General features: G+C 41.9%; 1 protein-coding gene across 3 annotated transcripts in view; it reads right to left on the bottom strand.

The window, feature by feature from the left end:
- LOC307035800 (pre-B-cell leukemia transcription factor 1) overlaps nucleotides 1-18,509 on the bottom strand; it is a 75,823-nt gene extending 57,314 nt beyond the window's left edge. For all 3 annotated transcript variants that reach the window (XM_079675501.1, XM_079675503.1, XM_079675502.1), the window contains exons 1-2: nucleotides 17,905-18,509; nucleotides 17,068-17,141 (exon numbers count right to left, since the gene is read on the bottom strand). In XM_079675501.1, coding sequence (XP_079531627.1) covers nucleotides 17,068-17,141; nucleotides 17,905-18,092 — 262 coding nt within the window. In that variant the 5' untranslated portion in view covers nucleotides 18,093-18,509. The remainder of the gene's footprint in view (nucleotides 1-17,067; nucleotides 17,142-17,904) is intronic.
- Nucleotides 18,510-18,873: the final 364 nt, after the last annotated feature.

Below are 18,873 nucleotides of genomic sequence, written 5' to 3'. Positions count from 1 at the left end.
CCTGAAACATGAACGCTCATCACAAAGGCTCCATCAATGTGGGGAAAATGTAACAAATCAGCTTCCCCACTGCAGCCTCACAGCTCAATAACACGTCTGGCCTCGTTACGCTCATCACACTGACAACTAAATAAGCCACAATTAGCAGTCAGCCAGGCATCCTCACCGCTGCTCATTTCATTCCCCAAATCATCATGGAGATCCCAAATGTTAAAAGGCAACAATGCTTCATCAAGAGTAATCCCACTGATAACAAACCAAAAGGAAGGTTAAAGCAGCATGTTGACATCAGAGACAGATCTGGATCAAACTCATTTCTACAGCAGAGATGTGTTTTTCTATTTATTGTGTAATTGAGAGATTCATTTTGCTCATTTGTTCTAGATGGTCTGGGGCAGAAAGCTACACTCTCTCAATCCCAACCACTTAGAACAAATTGCTGCCCTAAACAAACTAAATAATGCAACAGAGGGACATACATGCAGTGAAACAACCGTACACAAACAAGAGCGGCTTCCTGTCTCTTTTCCCTGGCTGTTTTAATTTGACACCTTGAGCTGGGGTAACTAGGTGGGGAGTGAGGAGCCGCAGAGGAATTCATTAGGCGCGCCACTGCAGGGTCCTGGCTCCGAGCGTTAATGACATTGGAGGATAGGGAAACGAGACAGGCCGGACGCAAAATGAAATAAACATGAGGACTGTCAGTTCTGACAGCACCAGCAAAAGGGGACAGAGTCATTCAGGCCGGAGACCTTCAGCCCCGAAGATCAGAGCAGACGGCTTCTGGACCAAAACAATATTAGTGTGTGAGCACAATCATATTCGCCCGGCACCATATATCCACACTGACAGACACTGTGTGTGTGGTGTGTGTGCGTGCCTGCATTGATCTTTCCTGAGCTTCACTCTTCATATCATTAAAAATATCCATCACTTGGCGCTCCTGCAGCATTCAGATACACGGCTGCAATTCAATTATTAATGTCAGAGCACCCCCCCAAACACACACCCACATTGCACTCTTAATGTGGCTGCTGAAAGACATTAAATATACAGCAATCTTTGTCTGGCTTCACCGCGGATCAATTTAGATGACTACAGAAATAACACAGAGAGAAAATAGGGAAGCTAGCCACAGAGAAGAGACACGGGTGAAGGAGAGACAGAGAAGGGTGCATTAGTAATTTGGCTTTCACTATTTCCTGTTATTTCTTTAAATATAAATGTCATGCAGTGGCAGGTAGAGCAGGAACGAAATATGGACAAATTTGCTTCTGAGATGACAGAACTTAAGCATGTGTCTCTGAATCATTCCCGCTCTTTGGATCCCACATTTTAGTCAGTTGTAAAGCGAAGCTGTAAAAGACAATGACTTTTGAAAATCCAAAAGCCATTTTTTGTTTGGAAGCATTAACATGGTGTTACATTGGCTCAACACATCCGCTAACTGCTAGAAACAAAGCATCATTTTCGAATGCTTTCCTAAACAGAGCTAGGTGCAGCTCTCATTACTTTCTTCCCAAATGTTCCACTTATATTGCTTTCTGGTTAAAGACTTTTTAAACTAAATAGCACATTCTTCTTCTTAACTATGAAAATGGAATCAATCAGCGATAAAACAGACTTGACTTGGTCTAGTGTGAACAGTATCTAACGGTTTCTAATGTTGGCTAATGTTGATATTGCTTTGTAACTGGCATTCATGCTCACGTTACTAACTTAACCATCTAGGAAGCCATTGACTATTAGTCTGATGACAATATAGCCTCTTGAGGCAACGGGCACATTTTCAGCGGGTTCTGGTGTGGCCATTGGTTATCTGGATGATCAGGAGGTGCTCTCAATTGCTTCATTGTTGACAGTCCTATTAGATCACATTTTGGCCAGTTTTGCTTTGCCTACTTTGCATTCAAAATGGTTTGTTTTGTGCATAGTAGAAAAGCTTTTTCAGATTGGATTAGTCAAAAAAGTCTGTATTTTTGTATAAACAGAAATCAACTGTACTATCATTTCACTAGTTTTATTGAATAAGATAAAATCAGAAGAATTCCTCATGAAATTCTTGATTCCCCAGTCCTTGGGGCTGAAGCTTTGTAGTCAGAATATAACATGTCAGATGCTTCAATTAATGCTTTTGCACAATTAAAAAAAGAGTGTTGTCAGCTAAAAGACGTGGACTCTATACAAAGAAACAACAATGTGTACAAAGGAACAAGTCATTCTTTCCAAGCACGGCTGAGTGTGGTCTGTGTTTGTAAGGCCTCTTCATGAGAGCCTTTCATCCCTGTTCCTCAAAGGACACAATAAAGCTGTCAGTCAGCGTGTCAGTCAGTCAGGACGCAGCCCGGTCTGTAATGCTTTGGACTGGGACTCTGGTGGATGCTCCATATCTGACATGAGCGCCCTCTCACGATGATGGAGCCAGGGTCTCTTGCGATGTGGCGACTGTGAATGGGTGGCAGAGATGACCCTTCTCTCTCAGTTGCTCAGCTTCAAATATGTGGCTCCGTCGCAGCAGGCATCTGCCCGGCGAGCGAGTTGCTGACACCTGTCTCTCCCAGGACGAGCCCGCCTTTGTGACGCGGTAGAGTCTGGGTAGGCTGTCGGGACAAGCCCGAGACAGAAATGACAGGGCCGCTGACAAGGGCCAGGCTGCATGCTGAGAGCAACACTGCAGTCCAACACAAACAAGATTCCTGCTCTCCTCACTGGCTCTGCAGCGAGGCCCACAGCTGGCAGCTGAGAAGCCTCAGGCACTGAAAGCAGCGCTGTGAGCCACTGACTCCCCAACAATGCTAATCACTGTTGCATGGTCGGACCTCCAAAACACAAACACAGAAAATCAAACGCAGCTTCGACTGTGTGTTAGTGGCAAGTCTTCAAACTCAGCAGACACAGGCGCGGCGGATCTGTTCATTATGTCATTCCTGCTTGGCAAGCTCATACTTCTGAGCCCCATTCGAAAGCAGACGCCACTTAATTGTTATCAGGTCTGTGTTGAGGCAGTCTGAGCAGAGACACTGATAAAGAAAACTCCCCTTGAGAGGATGAGACTTCTCACAAATAGCTGCAGAAACCAACACGTTATGTATATGGAGGAACCGTGGAGGGTGTGGAGGCATCAACTCGCCTTGCTCACTGACCACAGTTAGAAAGATGTGACTAATTGGCCTAGTTTCCCTTTTAATTAATCATGCCTCGCTGACAGCTACCTGTACCACACATCATCATTAGTCAAGAGGAGAGCAAGTTCCAGCCCTGTGTGATAAGAGAGGAGGATACACCTCATCAACTCATTTTACCCTATTTATTTGCAAACAATCAAAGAAGAAATATGTAACACCTTCATCTTCGCCTTGTTTAAAGGAGCCGTCTACGAGTAGGATTGGGCGATCACAATATATACTGAGGGACAGTATAATTTTATCAAAATGGCTACATACTTTTTTTTTAAATAACACATATACTGCCATGGAAGTTATGTTATGAAAGGATACTGGGCCTGATTTTGATGAAACTTGTTGGTATGGGCCAAGAAGAACTCCAAGAAGATTCCAATCACAGGGCAGATACAGGCATTTCTTTCATTTGTATACATGAACACATTTGTGCTGCGTTTAGCTGGCGTCAGGATGAAAGACAACAAAGAGTTCCAGAAAATGCATGTGAACATCCCCTCAACTCTGAACAACAACTCAGAAAAGACTTGCTGGGTTAACATCATATAACAAAGAACCATTCTGGATGAAAGCTAATGTTGGGTTGAAGGTAGGGGTGCACCGAATGGGTAATTCTTGGCCGAAACCGATACCGAAAATAGGAAACAGTTGGCCGAAAACCGAATGCCGAAAGGCCGAAAATGATTAATAGAAATATATATATATATATTTTTTTTGTTTTGTTTTGTTACCAATGTTGTTCAGCTACCTGATTATGGAAAAAGACATGATTATGGCAAAACTTAACTTAAATAATAATCACTATTATGGGTCCATAAAACATTTATTCAGCACTTTTGAATGCATACAGTACATTAATTCCAAGTCAAGTGCATTTTCTTTTCTCTGTAGGATAACTACAACAAAGTGCATTCAGAACAAAGCCAAGGTGCTTTAAAACTGCATAAACATCTAGGCCAGTAGGCCTACAACAAAATAGTGTAAATAAAGACTGCCAGGCCTTCAACAACAAGAAATGCACCTATAAGTTTGGTAACCTAACGTGTTGTTGTGATGACGTAATCAAAACGCGGCGACAAGCATGGCACGCAACCATGCTTGTGGCTGGCTCACAGCCAACATGTCTGCCGCTTGGAGATATTTCAAATTTATCAGAGTGAGAGGCGCGGATTGCGATTTGTAAAACGTGTTCAGCTGACATTTCTCGAGGGGGTGTAACTGCAAAGACTTTCACCACTTCGGGATTACTCCACCACTTGAAATCAAAACACCCGGACAAATATGCGGAGTATGATCAACGTAACCCTGTTCTCTGACATTCGGTGATATATTTTCGGTGCTAAAACCCTTTAGGCCGAAAGCCGAAAGGGCCTTTTTAACAATTTTCGGCCGATAATTTTCGGTGGCCGAATATTCGGTGCATCCCTAGTTGAAGGGTTAGGATACAGCACATCAGTACAACTAGGGTTAGGTTTGTATCCATTAACCTGGATATATTTTCAAAAACTATTAGAATTATGTTAAAAATATGGGTTAATCTAGCTGATTGTTTAATGTTTATTCTTTTAAAACTTATTTTTCCTGAGTGCCTACCCATTTATCCGTCCCGTAATTCGGTTCTGCTTAAAAACTTCAATGGTTTCTTCCTTGGCCCATGCTAAACCTTTCCAATAGGTTTAATGGCAATTGGATCAATAGTCCTTAACCCTGCTGACAATCAGACGAATGAAACAACAAACTGAACCAAAGGCATTACTTCTTTGGCCGAGGTAGTTGTAATAAACCAAAATGATCCTTTAAAAAAAGCATTCATACCAAATCCCAGGATCTAAATGACCTCCCTCTGCATTATTACATTCAATCGTTATTTGGAAAACCATCTGTGCGCCTCCCTTCAGCCGCATTCAGAACGAAGGGATGAATTTAATTAGAGGGTAACACTCTGTCCACAGAATGCTCAATAGAAACGCACATGTGTCACAACAAAAGTCATTGTTCCAGTCCCTCACAGAGAGCTGATGCTGCCTCTCAGGACTCAGGAAGCCTGCAGATGATTGACAGCTCCATCTTTATAGGGGCCATCCAACAAAAAGGCCACCCCCACCCACTGGGCTGAATGGAGACCGGCGGTTAAAAGAGATTGGACAAATAATATTAAAAAACCCATCTTAAAGACAAATAGGGAAAAAACGACACACATTCCCGCTTTGTGCAGAGGAATACTGATCCTAGGCGAATTCTAATTGGACTCATTGTTAATCACAGTCAGCTCGGGTTTTTCCTTCCACGCAGGCATTTTAACAACTCCCCATATGTTGTTTAATGCAACGTTATTTGGTCTTATCTGACTCATAAAGGGATAATTACCACTTTCATAAGGCAATAAACACCTTGTTACATTCGGGAGATTGTATCCAGACATCATGTAGCCAGGATGTGGTGGGAAGCTGCAAATAAACACACTGGAAAACTGCCTCGCTTCCATTTGCAGAGGGAGGATGTTTGAGGTGAGATAGACTACATGCATGTGGATGGAGGTTTGATGGATATCATCTGAAACATACCAAAAAAAGAGCTGGTAGGGTAATGGCCCGCCTGAACTCACACAAATAAATGTTCCGCAGCCTGTGCTGACATTGTTAAAATGAAGAGAAATGTGGCTATGTAAAAATCTCTACAAGCTGTTAATATTTCATGAGTAGCCATTCTGACACTGACAGTATATACCTAATTTGTATGGCATGCAAGTAAAGGGGATGGGAACAGATGGGGGGGTTAAAGAGACATGGGATAAATGGTAAGATATATGGGATTGAGGTGGAAAAGCATCTCCAAAAAGACTTCAGCATGAGCAGAGCGCGCTGTCAGTGACATTTTTGGAAGTCAGCATAGTACAAAGAACATTTGAAATGGGCCATTTAACAGCACTGTACTCCACTCCCAGCCGATGCCACCATTTGCATACTTCATATGAGATGAAGATGGATGGTGAAAATCAATGTCACTGAGATGAGCGTTTTATCAAGGTTACGCTATCCTCCAAACTCCTAAAACCTCTTTATCTCATCTCTGTTGTCGGAATATTAACTTATCAACACAATCTCTGTACAGCAGCCATGTGCATTCATCAGCAGGAGAACAATGTCAGGGTGGCCAGTTGGTTTCTCGAACCAAAACTAACTAGTGTGACTATAATTATCTCCCAATTAATTGATTTGATTGATTCATTTTCGTTTCGTGCAAAGAATTTCCAAAAAAGAACTCTGTTTCATTGTTGATGCTTTTAGAATGCTTCTTTTGTTCAACACAAAGTGAGTGAGTATCTTTATGGATTACACTTTTGTCCATCAATAAATCAACTAAATGTCTGACTATTGTAGCATGCTTGGTATTTAAGGTTTGATCTTTGTGACAAGAAATCCCTTAATTGTGCCAATTACAATGAATGGCAGGATCTATAGCAGGCTTTATGTTTTTAGATCATATAAACTTTATCAACATTACAGCAGAATGTTAAGACGTAACTGAAACTGTTCATCCTGTGTCAAAGTCACGTTTAAAAGTTTGTTTGACTCATCAACCCATCCGAATCCGTGTACTAAGTGACTTCCTTCGGCGCCCCTTATTTTAACTGCTAATTTCGTCGTATGGATTTGCACCTCTTGTATGTATATATATATATATATATCTATAGTCTCAGCCCTGGTAAATCAAAGGGAAATACTATCTTGATTCCTCAAATATTATATACAGACGGAGCTTCTATATAGCTTCTATAGTGGGTCCTTGGTCGGACCTCAGCAGGTCTTTGTTTTTAATGTCAGTCTCATAGTATTATAGCATGCTTTTGTACCACTGTGTGGTTTTTGACTGTTGCTTATTACCCCACTTGGATGGAGCCGTAACCCTGTGGAACAAAAGTAATGTCTCCATTTGACCCCCTCCTAGTCTCTAACACCGATCATATCACAACCTGTGCTCTTCAGTCGTGTTTGGTGAAATATCATTACACGTCTGAGGCTACAGGAGCCTTCCCTTTGTCCGCATGATTAGCTCCTGGTTCCTCATTACGGAGGTGAGGCCTGGACTTCCATTTCAAGCCTTCGTGACTCCCACCTTCAGTCCACTAGTCATACAAATGTCACGGCAGCTATAGACCACAGACCAAACTGAGATCTAACAGGAATCCCACGCTCAGGGCCAGACCCGGACACCGGCCACAGTTTGGAGGTCACTAAGGCGTGCGTGGGACTTCTACCCATGCTCACCCTCTCCACCCTGAAAGTGACCTCTGCCAAGTGCACATCCTCCGTTAACTCTCTGGATTACGGTTGCACCGCGGAGAGAGAATGACAGACCATTTATAAAAGAGGAAGGGGAGCAAACTACAGTAAGCATCAGCTATTTCTGGAGGAGGATGTGTGCAAGTAACAAAGAGCTGTCAAACTCTAACAGGTCTTCAGTGAAGTCAAATTGCTTAAAAAAGGAATAAAAGGCTCCAATACAGAGAAATTCCAAATTCGGTGCCCCCGCCTGCTGGGACCCCCGCTGACGCCCAGACGATCACTCTCCACGCTTTAAGTTCCCCACCATGTCGCTGGTGTCGCTGCTGGGAAGGCGTCCAAAAACCACGATGCATTTCTGCTATGGAACATTTGTTTCCTTTCGGGGAGGCACGGGGTCCCAACATGCTCCTACAGTTTTCTGTGCTGCCACATTGCATGACAGTTTATTTTGGGAAGCGCACGGTTGGCACCTGAGACACAAAGCTGACAAAGCACTCTGTGTCACTTCAATGAGGCCAGTTGGTGCCATAACAATGCCTCTGGCCGTGCAGAGCTACAACATGGACAACACCGCGAACAATCTCTTGGCAAAGACTCAGAGGAGGCATCAGCTGTTTGCACAATTTCATCTTCAGAGAGAAAGCAACACGCAATCTCTAAATCTGAGAGCTGCAGGAGGGATCCACCTCAGATTATTGGAGTTGAATAAAAGCTGAGCTGCTCTGATGGACTGTTCGCCAGGTCGGGTGCTAACCTGGCTTCAGCCCAATGCATGCTGGGAATACATCCAGCAAATCTAGCTCCAGTTATAAGAATAACATGGTAAGGCAATAGCTGGACAAATGAAAGCCTCTGAATAGTGGAAAAGAGCTTCAAGAATGAACAGTAGAGACACCTGCTGTTGCATTCATACACCCTGTATTTTGAAGTATTATTACAGATTGAATATGTATATATACATAATATATTTTGTAATATATAATGTAATTATATAATATACATTTGGTCAAATAGACAAACAGTCGGATCAGATATGATGGTGAAAAAAATAAAATAACCTTTTATGAATTATTTATACTTCAGTATGAATATTAGGGATGCACCGAATATTCGGCCACCGAAAATGATCGGCCGAAAATTGTTAAAAAGGCCCTTTCGGCTTTCGGCCGAAAGGATTTTAGCACCGAAAAAATATCACCGAATGTCAGAGAACAGGGTTACGTTGATCGTACTCCGCATATTTGTCCGGGTGTTTTGATTTCAAGTGGTGGAGTAATCCCGAAGTGGTGGAAGTCTTTGCAGTTACACCCCCTCGAGAAATGTCAGCTGAACACGTTTTACAAATCGCAATCCGCGCCTCTCTCTCTGATATTTTCAAATATCTCCAAGCGGCAGACATGTTGGCTGTGAGCCAGCCGCGAGCATGGTCGCGCGCCGTGCTTGTCGCCGCGTTTTGATTACGTCATCACAACAACACGTTAGCTTACCAAACTTATAGGTGCATTTGTTGTTGTTGAAGGCCTGGCTGTTACAGCCTTTATTTACACTATTTTGTTGTAGGCCTACTGGCCTGGATGTTTATGCAGTTTTAAAGCACCTTGGCTTTGTTCTGAATGCACTTTGTTGTAGTTATCCTACAGAGAAAAGAAAATGCACTTGACTTGGAATTAATGTACTGTATGCATTCAAAAGTAATGAATAAATGTTTTATGGACCCATACTGTAATAGTGATTATTATTTAAGTTAAGTTTTGCCATAATCATGTCTTTTCCCATAATCAGGTAGCTGAACAACATTGGTAAAAAAAAAATATATATATATATTTTTTCTATTAATCATTTTCGGCCTTTCGGCATTCGGTTTTCGGCCAACTGTTTCCTATTTTCGGTATCGGTTTCGGCCAAGAATTTCCCATTCGGTGCACCCCTAATGAATATAACTATTAACTTGATTATCAATACATCTGTTAATAATAACAAATATATATATTCACCAGAGTTTCTCAAACACAAGGTTAATTAAATATCTCCAGAAGCTTAGATATTCATTTTAATGATAAAGAACCAAAAAAAGGGAAATCTCAATATTAATGAGGCTAAAAAAGCATTTTCTCCCATTTCTGCGTAGAAATGACTTTATTACTTTATTAGTCGATTATCAATATAGTTGGAGATCATTTATTTGTCTATCCATTAAGATCATTCAACTCATTGTAACAGCTCTGAGTATCAGCAAGAAATCGTAAATTAGGATATACGACCACATTTTGAATCTAGCTTGAGTGAGTAATATCTGTCACAGTCACAGCAATATAACAAGACTGATATTGTCCTACATAACCAACAGTAGTTGATGTCAGTAATGCAGTCGTTCGTTACAGTAATGAATGGTCTGAACTACATCTAAAGTGAGGATATAGACACTGTTACATTTTTGGCCTTTCTTCTTTATAATCGTCCCTCAGATTGTGTTTTCATCGCAGCCGGTGGAATGACAAAGACATGAGTAGCTGCATTAGCATTAGCTCGGCCAATTATGAGCCTTGGAGGGATCCTTAATGTAGCTCTGTGAGGGGGGGGAATTGCTGCTGAGAGGAGAGTCAGCAGCTCGTGGATAGATGCCGCTGCTGGCAGTTAGAGAAATTAAAGGAATACTGAAGAAACAGAGATTTGGACTGGGATTAAACATTGTATAAAATACTCATGTGATAACTTCACGACCTTTGACTTCAGTTGTGGTTATGTTAAAATACTACATGTTGTATAAATACACTACCTGCTACACACACTCTGAAGTGGAGAGTGAACACATATCCTGTTTCTCATAATGCAGTTGAGATAAGATTAAAGGCAGTTTAAAGAACACACACACACAAAAGCCAGCGTGCACACATTCAAACAGAACATACCCCCCCCCCACACACACACACACGCAGACACACAGACACACATATTTGTACTGTAAAGTGACAGTGCAACTGCTTTGCTGTGTTAAATATCAGATGCAAATGAAAAGAGAAAATCTATCATGACTCTAATGTGGCCTGATAGGAGGGGGCGCTCTCCTCTGAGGAGCGGTGTGAGGAGGGTGATGTATGGAGGAGCTGGATGAGAGGTGAAAAGCGTAGCGAGACGGACGAAGGGAGGGGTGGATTGCTGGGAGGGAAAGGGGGCGGGGGGGGGGGGGGCAGTCCTGCCTGACTCCTGAGAGCCCAGGGCAAAAGTGGAATAAATGTTGATTAGTGTTGATTTTGTCCAACGAGCACCCGGCAACTGACAGTGGGACTAAGCTGCAGCGAAAGGGAACCATTAATCTTGGTCTGGTTTAAGTAGTGTATATTAATTTGTGTCATTTCCACTACGTGGAGAGAGGCCACTCTCTCTCTCTCTCTCCCCGCTCTCTCGTCTCTTTCTCTCCCTCACAGTGTTTGAAAGCCGTGCAGCCGAGCCTCCGTCACACACACCGTACAGTCGGAGCCTGGAGGTGGCGTCAGCAGGGGAAAGTGGAGGAAATGAGATTCCAAACACTACATTATGGAAAATTAACTCCTGGGGGGTTGGTATGGCAACCACAACGAAATGTGCCATTGCATGTTCAATTTAACGTGCATAACAAATTTGCAGACTTGATTAAATTCGTAGCATATTAAGGAGGACCGTGTATAAAAAGAACTGTGTGCCTGCAGCGGGTGAGATTGCACAGAACGGGAACATAAATGGCAGAACTGATATTTAAGCAGCGCGTCGCACACGAGTCGACGTGCAGGTAAAAGATTGAGCCCCGCGCTCTTTTACGAGTCTACTCGGATCTCGCCTTCGTTCTGTAATCTCCACTCTGGCATGGCTGCTCACAGCTACATTTACTTTTTCTACAAGCTGCATTCCAGTGGCCTTCAGCCAAGAGGGGACAAATCATTCATCAGTTCAGGAAATTCTGAAAATATACCAGTTAAAAATACAAAAACAATGCAGCAGGAGGATGGGAGTTTCACTGTACAGAAACTTTTCTCGGAAAAGAAAAAAAAAAAGATCACTTTCCTCATACTTATGATGTCAGGGTTAATTAACAAATGGCGGCGCAGTAAGATTCCTATAATTAAGCTCCTTAATATGATTAACATGTATCAATTAGGCGACTGACAATTTGCATAATGTATAATGTAAGCACATTGTTCTATACTGTAATGGTATTAACACACCATTTACAATGCTGTCACTGCTTGATGATTCTGTGATTAGGATTCTGCATCAAACAGTCCTGCTTCACCGGCTGAATCTAAACCTGGTCCTAGAGCAGAATCAGACTTCAGAGGGCCGCTGTCTCTCGGTGGCTGATTGCACAGAGATTGGGGAAACAGCTGTGGCCGAGAGCCTGCTGTATCAGCACGGAGGAGGAAGGACAAGAGGAAGACAAAGCTCCACGTATCAGAGTGTGTGTGTGTGTCCACCGAGAGGCAGCGTCACACAGCTCGCTATCAGACAAGCTAACACACTCCTTCACTGTCTGACAATGAGTCAACAAGCCCAGAACATCAGCGCATGCTCATAAAATGGATTTTTGAATTACATTAGGATTCCTTTCATCCTCTATCACAACATCCAGTGGTTTTACACTTTCGCTCATTCGAAGAAGACACCTTTGACTTTGAGGAATTCTAAGTGTGAACATTTTTAAGTTTCTCAATAAGTTTGGACACTGTAGATGGTAACAGTTATTCATTAAAATAATTCAGATTATTTGCCAATGTTTCTTTAATGTTTATTTTCAATATCAATCAAGTTGTTAATGTCAAGCTGATTGATCGCTTTTAAATGTGAAAGTCAATTACAATTTCAACTTAGGGTGTTCCTTTAATCATGACTCATCAAAACTTTAAGGATTAATTTTAGGTCAATAGACAAATGAATTAGTGGGATAATTTTTTGACCAGTGGGCTACCTGATCCCCATGAGGTGCACACACAGTGACGGGCAGCCTGTAAAACACACAGGCAGACGGCGGGCGTCTGAATGGACGAGTCGATGTAGTGAAGGATTCCAAGCACCTTCCATAATCAGACCTCTGGCTCATTTCATCTGTCAAACACTCCTCGCTGCCCTCCGTAAAACACCCTATTTTCACCCTTCAAGAAATAACATTACATCACTCGGCCAGTCATTTTTATAAATGGAGGATCCCTTAGGCCTGAAACCTTACACTACACAAACACGGGGCCACAAGAAAGCCGGCCTTTTGTTGAGGTTGAGAGGGAAAAAAATCAAACAGCAAGTCAGAGCAGCACATTTACTGAGCCGCTCAGTCAAGGAGTGGTTCTGTTTGACACCGCCGAGATTTATTATGTTGGTGAAGTGTTTACAGAGGTCAAGGCGGCTCATTTTCCAAATCAGTTTGTCAAGCATTTGCTTATCTAAAGAAGCCTTTTCATCAATCATAAAAAACTGATGGTGAGGAGAAAACTGTTAAAAGTATCAGTGTTTTTACAAAGATATATTACACATAGAGAGAAAACTTGGATTAGGTTGTTAGATATTTACCAGCCTGTTACCTTCAGTTAGTGGAAGGGTTAGGTTTCACGGGCCAATAGCAGCAGAGTCAAATTGTTTGGATATATTTTTGGAACGTCTCCTAACAGAGCGTTGCTGGGACCGACAAAACAAGCCACAATGTTTTTACCTTTGCTCCACATTTTGGACAATATTTAATATGCTTTATATATTTTCACGCTTCATCTCTTCTTAGGAATGCCACACACACAAACACGCACGGTGTCTGACAGGATTCCTTTGAAGTAAAAAAGACAAACCAAATATGCCTGGAATGAAACCGGGCAAAGACGGTTTCTGTCAGAATAAGAATTGTAAAAAAGCGAGTGTGGTTTAAATAAAGTGTTCCTATTTATACTGCACAATATTTCTGTTGGACATCCCTCACCCCAGCCCAGTAAAAATACACAGAGGGGGTCAGGAGTTCAAGCCCTAGATCAACACTGGCATTGTCCCTGCAGGTGCTGTCAGCCGCTGCGGGCCGAAAATATACACAAGCAGCTCTGAGGATACACACTGAGGATACCCTCTGAGGATACAGTCTGAGGATACACTGTGAGGATACACTCTGAGGATACACACTGAGGATACACACTAAGAATACACTCTGAGGATACACTCTGAGGATACACACTGAGGATACACTCTGAGGATACACACTGAGGATACACACTGAGGATACACTCTGAGGATACACACTGAGGATACACTCTGAGGATACACACTGAGGATACACTCTGAGGATACACACTGAGGATACACACTAAGAATACACTCTGAGGATACACTCTGAGGATACACACTGAGGATACACTCTGAGGATACACACTGAGGATACACACTGAGGATACACTCTGAGGATACACACTGAGGATACACTCTGAGGATACACACTGAGGATACACTCTGAGGATACACTCTGAGGATACACTCTGAGGATACACACTGAGGATACACACTGAGGATACACTCTGTACATGCCACAGCTGAAACTGTTGGACTACATGCACTCTTAAATATTTAAAGGAAGGAACGTTGGTAGGACAGGACGCTTTGTTTCTTCGGACCAGGTTCTATCACTCAAATACCGTTATAATTCCAATAGCAAAAAAAACAATGTTACATTTTTTATTCTTTCAGCCATCTCTCATTCTTAATGTAACGTCAGTATATAGAACCTGAAGAAGATTATTTTGTTAATAGAGTACAGAACTGCAACCATTGCAGATGGAAATGAGCTTTTAGCTATAATATAGCATCTTTTCTCTCTTTGAGAATAATGTGTTTTTATACATGGTCCTTGTTTAATAAAGACACAATTAAATACAAATAAGTGAATCCACAGAAGATATATTGGCCACTGTTTTAATTGTTAATCTTAAATCATTGAAATAAAGTTCAGTTTTTAGTTATTCTTTTCATGGAAAAATGGCAGAATACGCTGTTTTCAGCCACAAAAACGTATTTTTCCTCGTTTTATATCATACTAAAATGAATACTTGAAAAAGTTTGACTGACAAAACAACTCACTTTTGTGCACACATATTTTTGGTATTTACAAACCAAGAAGACAATATCATCAATAATAAAATGAACTACCAATACTACGATACAACCGACTTCCCAACATCAGAATCATTAGAACCTCCATTGACCCTCACAGCTGTCATTTAACTTCCAGACATCCATAAAACTTAAAGTAAAAAGCACATGAGAATAAACATGTTTTATCCTCGTCAGTCATTTGAATAGATAATAATCAATTCCCAAACGAGAGCAATCCACTAGAGGGAGCAACAAGCTGCGCCTATTTTAAAAACAATCAGTTCATATCGAACTATTTCAGAGACATGAGGAAAACAAGACTGACAACGTCCGACTGTGAGCCTCAGCACCCTGAGGTCAGCAGGAGGGTGCTGGTCACATGTTCATCATTCCTTATCAGGCTCTATCTGGGAGGAGCGGACCTAATGAAGCACAATATTCATATCATGACTTTTTTTCGCGAGAAGTTGTGTTTTTTGACCGACGTGATATGTGGACCTGGATCTTTTTAACAGTATTTACAGGAAGTGACAGCAAAGCCACCGCTTTGGGTATGGAAAAGGTTGAATAAGTGTTTTCACTCACAACTTATAGAGGTATGTTTTACCGTAGCCAATGCTTTAACACACATGAATGTAACACAAATTTAACAAACCTTTAAAATAAATATTAAATTAAGAAATACAAACATTACCAGAATAAGAGTCAGTGGAATATAGTTCCATCTCAGATCATAGAAATAACATCTAGATATTTTAGTAACCAATGACAACTCATAAATACTACATCCTAACATCAACACTAAACTCTATCTATGCCCTGCTGGTTTATAATAAGATAAGATGGACCTTTCTTTATCCCATTGGGGAAATACAGGAGTTAAAGCAGCAACAGAGTGAGAGTGAAAAACAGGACAGTACAGATTCACACAAGGTAAAACACAATACTAAAATTAAAATTAATTAATATAGTAAATGTTAAACTATATATATATTTGGGTTCGGATAATGTGCTTCTATATGTAGAAGTTGCTTTAACAACTGTATTCAAATATTTAATATGCACGCCCTTTCGTTGCAGAAATGACAGATTAATCAAATGCTTTTGGCAATGACTTCCTTTTTTTACCTTGCGTATTTATTAATTTGCACCATCCCATCTCTGAAGTAAACCAAACTAAGTGAAAGTGTCTGAACTATTTCTCACTAGAACAAAGCAGATGAATAAAGTCTCCACAAACAGGACAGCAGATCTCCAGTGTAACGCTCCTGAGCTGCACCTCAGTATTTATAGGTTGCCAGCAGAAACAGAGAAGAATGGCTTACAGGCAGGAAGGGTCCAGGCTACTTTGTACTCTGAGCAGAGCCGAACTTTGGATGAACTCCGAGGAGCGCCAGGGAGTAAAACACTATGCATAACTGTGTCACTCCCCCTCCTAAAAACCTACCAAGACAACAGAGGGCTTCAAAAGGCCCCCCTCCGCTCCCTCCTGAGGCAGGGGCCGAGTCAATATGAACTGCCGAGGTGAACTTCCATGGAAACCTCAGTGAGAGCTTCCATGAAGCATCAGAAACAACACAACAAAGGTCAAGTATGAAGAGCAACTTTAGAGGAAGCAACATCTTCCTCATCCTCATCCTTTCCACTCGATTTCACATGCTAATGCATGTGAAACACGCAGAAAGCATATATCTCAGCAGTGTAACTTCTGAAGAGTCCTATCAGTCTAAAGACAGGAAATAAAAAGATGAGCTATCAGTCTGAAGTGCACTGAATTCCATTTGTTCCAATTTCAGAAATGTCACAAGGAAACTGATTTGGAAACATGACTTACGCCTCCTGTGTTACGTTATTTCTCTCCTAGCAATTATTCTGCTGACACGCTCCCTCACAACCGCTTTAATAGAGAAACACAATACGCAATAGAAAGATGCGTATTCACCAGACTTGACAGTTAGCTCACAAGGGGAGACATCAACATGCTTGTGACCATTTTTTTCTCTATTATTGCACAATAGCATTACAAAAAAAAAACTCATTCTTATTTTGACATGATAATTGATAAGGACCGCTGGAAGTAATTGTCCACAGTTCCGTTTGTGAAAGAGTTAAACACGACTTTATGAGCCACAGGAGGAAACACGTGTCAGGGACATTTATATTCTGGATTGTGTTGTGACGGCATATCCTACACCAGGTTCTGCAGATCTGATGAGCAAATTACCCTTTCATGGTCAAATAGCCCACACAGAGCTGCTGGGGTTTTTGTAGCTACCATTAGTGAGGAATAGTGAGTGTGTGTGTGTGTGTGTATGTGTGTGTGTGTGTGTGTGTGTGTGTGTGTGTGTGTGTGTGTGTGTGTGTGTGTGTGTGTGTGTGTGTGTGTGTGTGTGTGTGTGTGTGTGTGTGTGTGTGTGTGTGTGTGTGTGTGTGTGTGTGTTTCACCTTGTTAAGGAGTATTTCTACTACAGTGTGGTATTTCTTGTTATAGAGCAGAATGAATGTGAACGTACCTGTTTTCTCTTTGATTTCACACAAGACATTGAAAAGAGCTGGCTTCATTCTGTGACAGTTCAGAGCGTGTTTCCTGCAACACAAGAGTGGCCTCATCATCATCACACACACTCACTCACACACACACACACACACACATTTAAAACATCTAAATTATGGACAAGGCTGCATGCTAACCATTTTTAAAAACATTTTAGATAAATGCTGAAGTACAATTATAGATACAAATTATAATAAATAAATACAAATGGTTTATTAACATATGTTTTCACATGTTCTCCAAGTGAACCCTTTTCATTGGATATATCTGGTGTTCTGTGGTTTAAAAACATGCATAGATTACTGCTTTTTTGACCAACTTTAATAATAATATTTGAAATGTCAGCTTTACTCAATTCAGAGGATTACACAAAATGTAATAATTGAGTATCAAAAATAAGGGAATATATTTGCTGTAATTAAGCGTATAAGACACTTTAAAGTCGGTAATTATATTTCAAATTTAGAATAAATATTTGTCTTTGGTTTTGTGAATGCACCTTGACTTTATTAAAGTTATTTAAAAATGCAGTCCGTGGGCGACACGTTGGCATCTGACTGTAATATACTTAAATGTTCTCTTCCAGGAGCGACTTATTCCTGTGGAGTGTGCGGGCATGCCATCGTCAGTTTAATCGTCTCAACGCTCTGCAAACCCATTATTTCTACACTCCCATTTACAATCCACTTTATTGCAGATTTAAAAAATCTAAAATATATTTTCTAGTTTTTCTTTCCCCTTCTTTTTTAATGTGCGCATAGTTTTTTGCCGCCTCTCCCCGGATGGACATGTTTACCTGGCTTGCGCTTCGTCCAGGCTCTGGTCCGTGATGGTCATAATTTGCTGTAAAATGTCTCCAATGTCCTGTTTCCTCCCGTCGCCGTCCGACCCTCCGGTGCCTTCCTGCATGTGCTGCGGCAGGCCGGGGTGCCCTGCCATGCCTACCCCGGAGTGAGAGTGCATCAGCCGCGTCTGCTCGTCCATCTCTTCCTCGCTCTTATCTAATTCTCAGTGGAGCTCTCGCTGCTGAAATCCTGCAAACATGCATAAAAAGGAGGAAAAAAAGAAATGGGAAAAAATCCCAGTGGTGTTTAAAATATTTGCGCCCGGTGGTTCCTCGCTGCTTGTGGCGCGGGGGTGCGTATGGGGGGGGGGGGGAAAGCGGAGATCCGAGCCCTCTTGCTCTGGCTGCCTCTCTCTCAGCTGGTCGGAGCAGAATGTGAAATCTGATCTGAAGTGCTGCTGCCTTCACTGAGAGCGGGGTGTGCGCAAAGAGGCTGCTGAACATGAACTGGGACACGTTTCTCTTGTAATGTGGCGCAGTGATCCCGCTCCTCCTGCCAAATTACAATAAAAAAGTGGCCGTGAGAAATAAGAAGTGTGGATTTATTTCACTCACTCCATCCCCCTTTTGCTTTTGTCATGTACAGTACAGGCTGGAGCATGAGACAGACTCCGCCTCCGCGACATGATTGGGAATATCAGACCATTTAGCCCCACCTTGAGGTGCCTCTCATGAAACGTCGATCATTGCACAGTAAAGGTGGATGCAGAGGAGAGGCTGGGAGATGTGGGAGACTCTTCAGGGTGATGAATAGAGACTCAACTCCAAATAAATAAGAGAAGCTGACACCGAGGGTCTGCTCCAGTCCCTCCCCTCTGACCCCAGCAGGAGCATCCAGGCAGGGGCGCTTCAAGACCCATTTTACTTGTGGGGCCATGCTGGGGCCGGTTATTTTATATGGGACAAACTGATAAACTGCAA

This window comes from Notothenia rossii (genome assembly GCF_949606895.1).
Source record: "Notothenia rossii genome assembly, chromosome: 1".
Lineage (NCBI taxonomy): Eukaryota > Metazoa > Chordata > Actinopteri > Perciformes > Nototheniidae > Notothenia > Notothenia rossii.
This window is presented reverse-complemented; position numbering and strand designations above follow the sequence as displayed.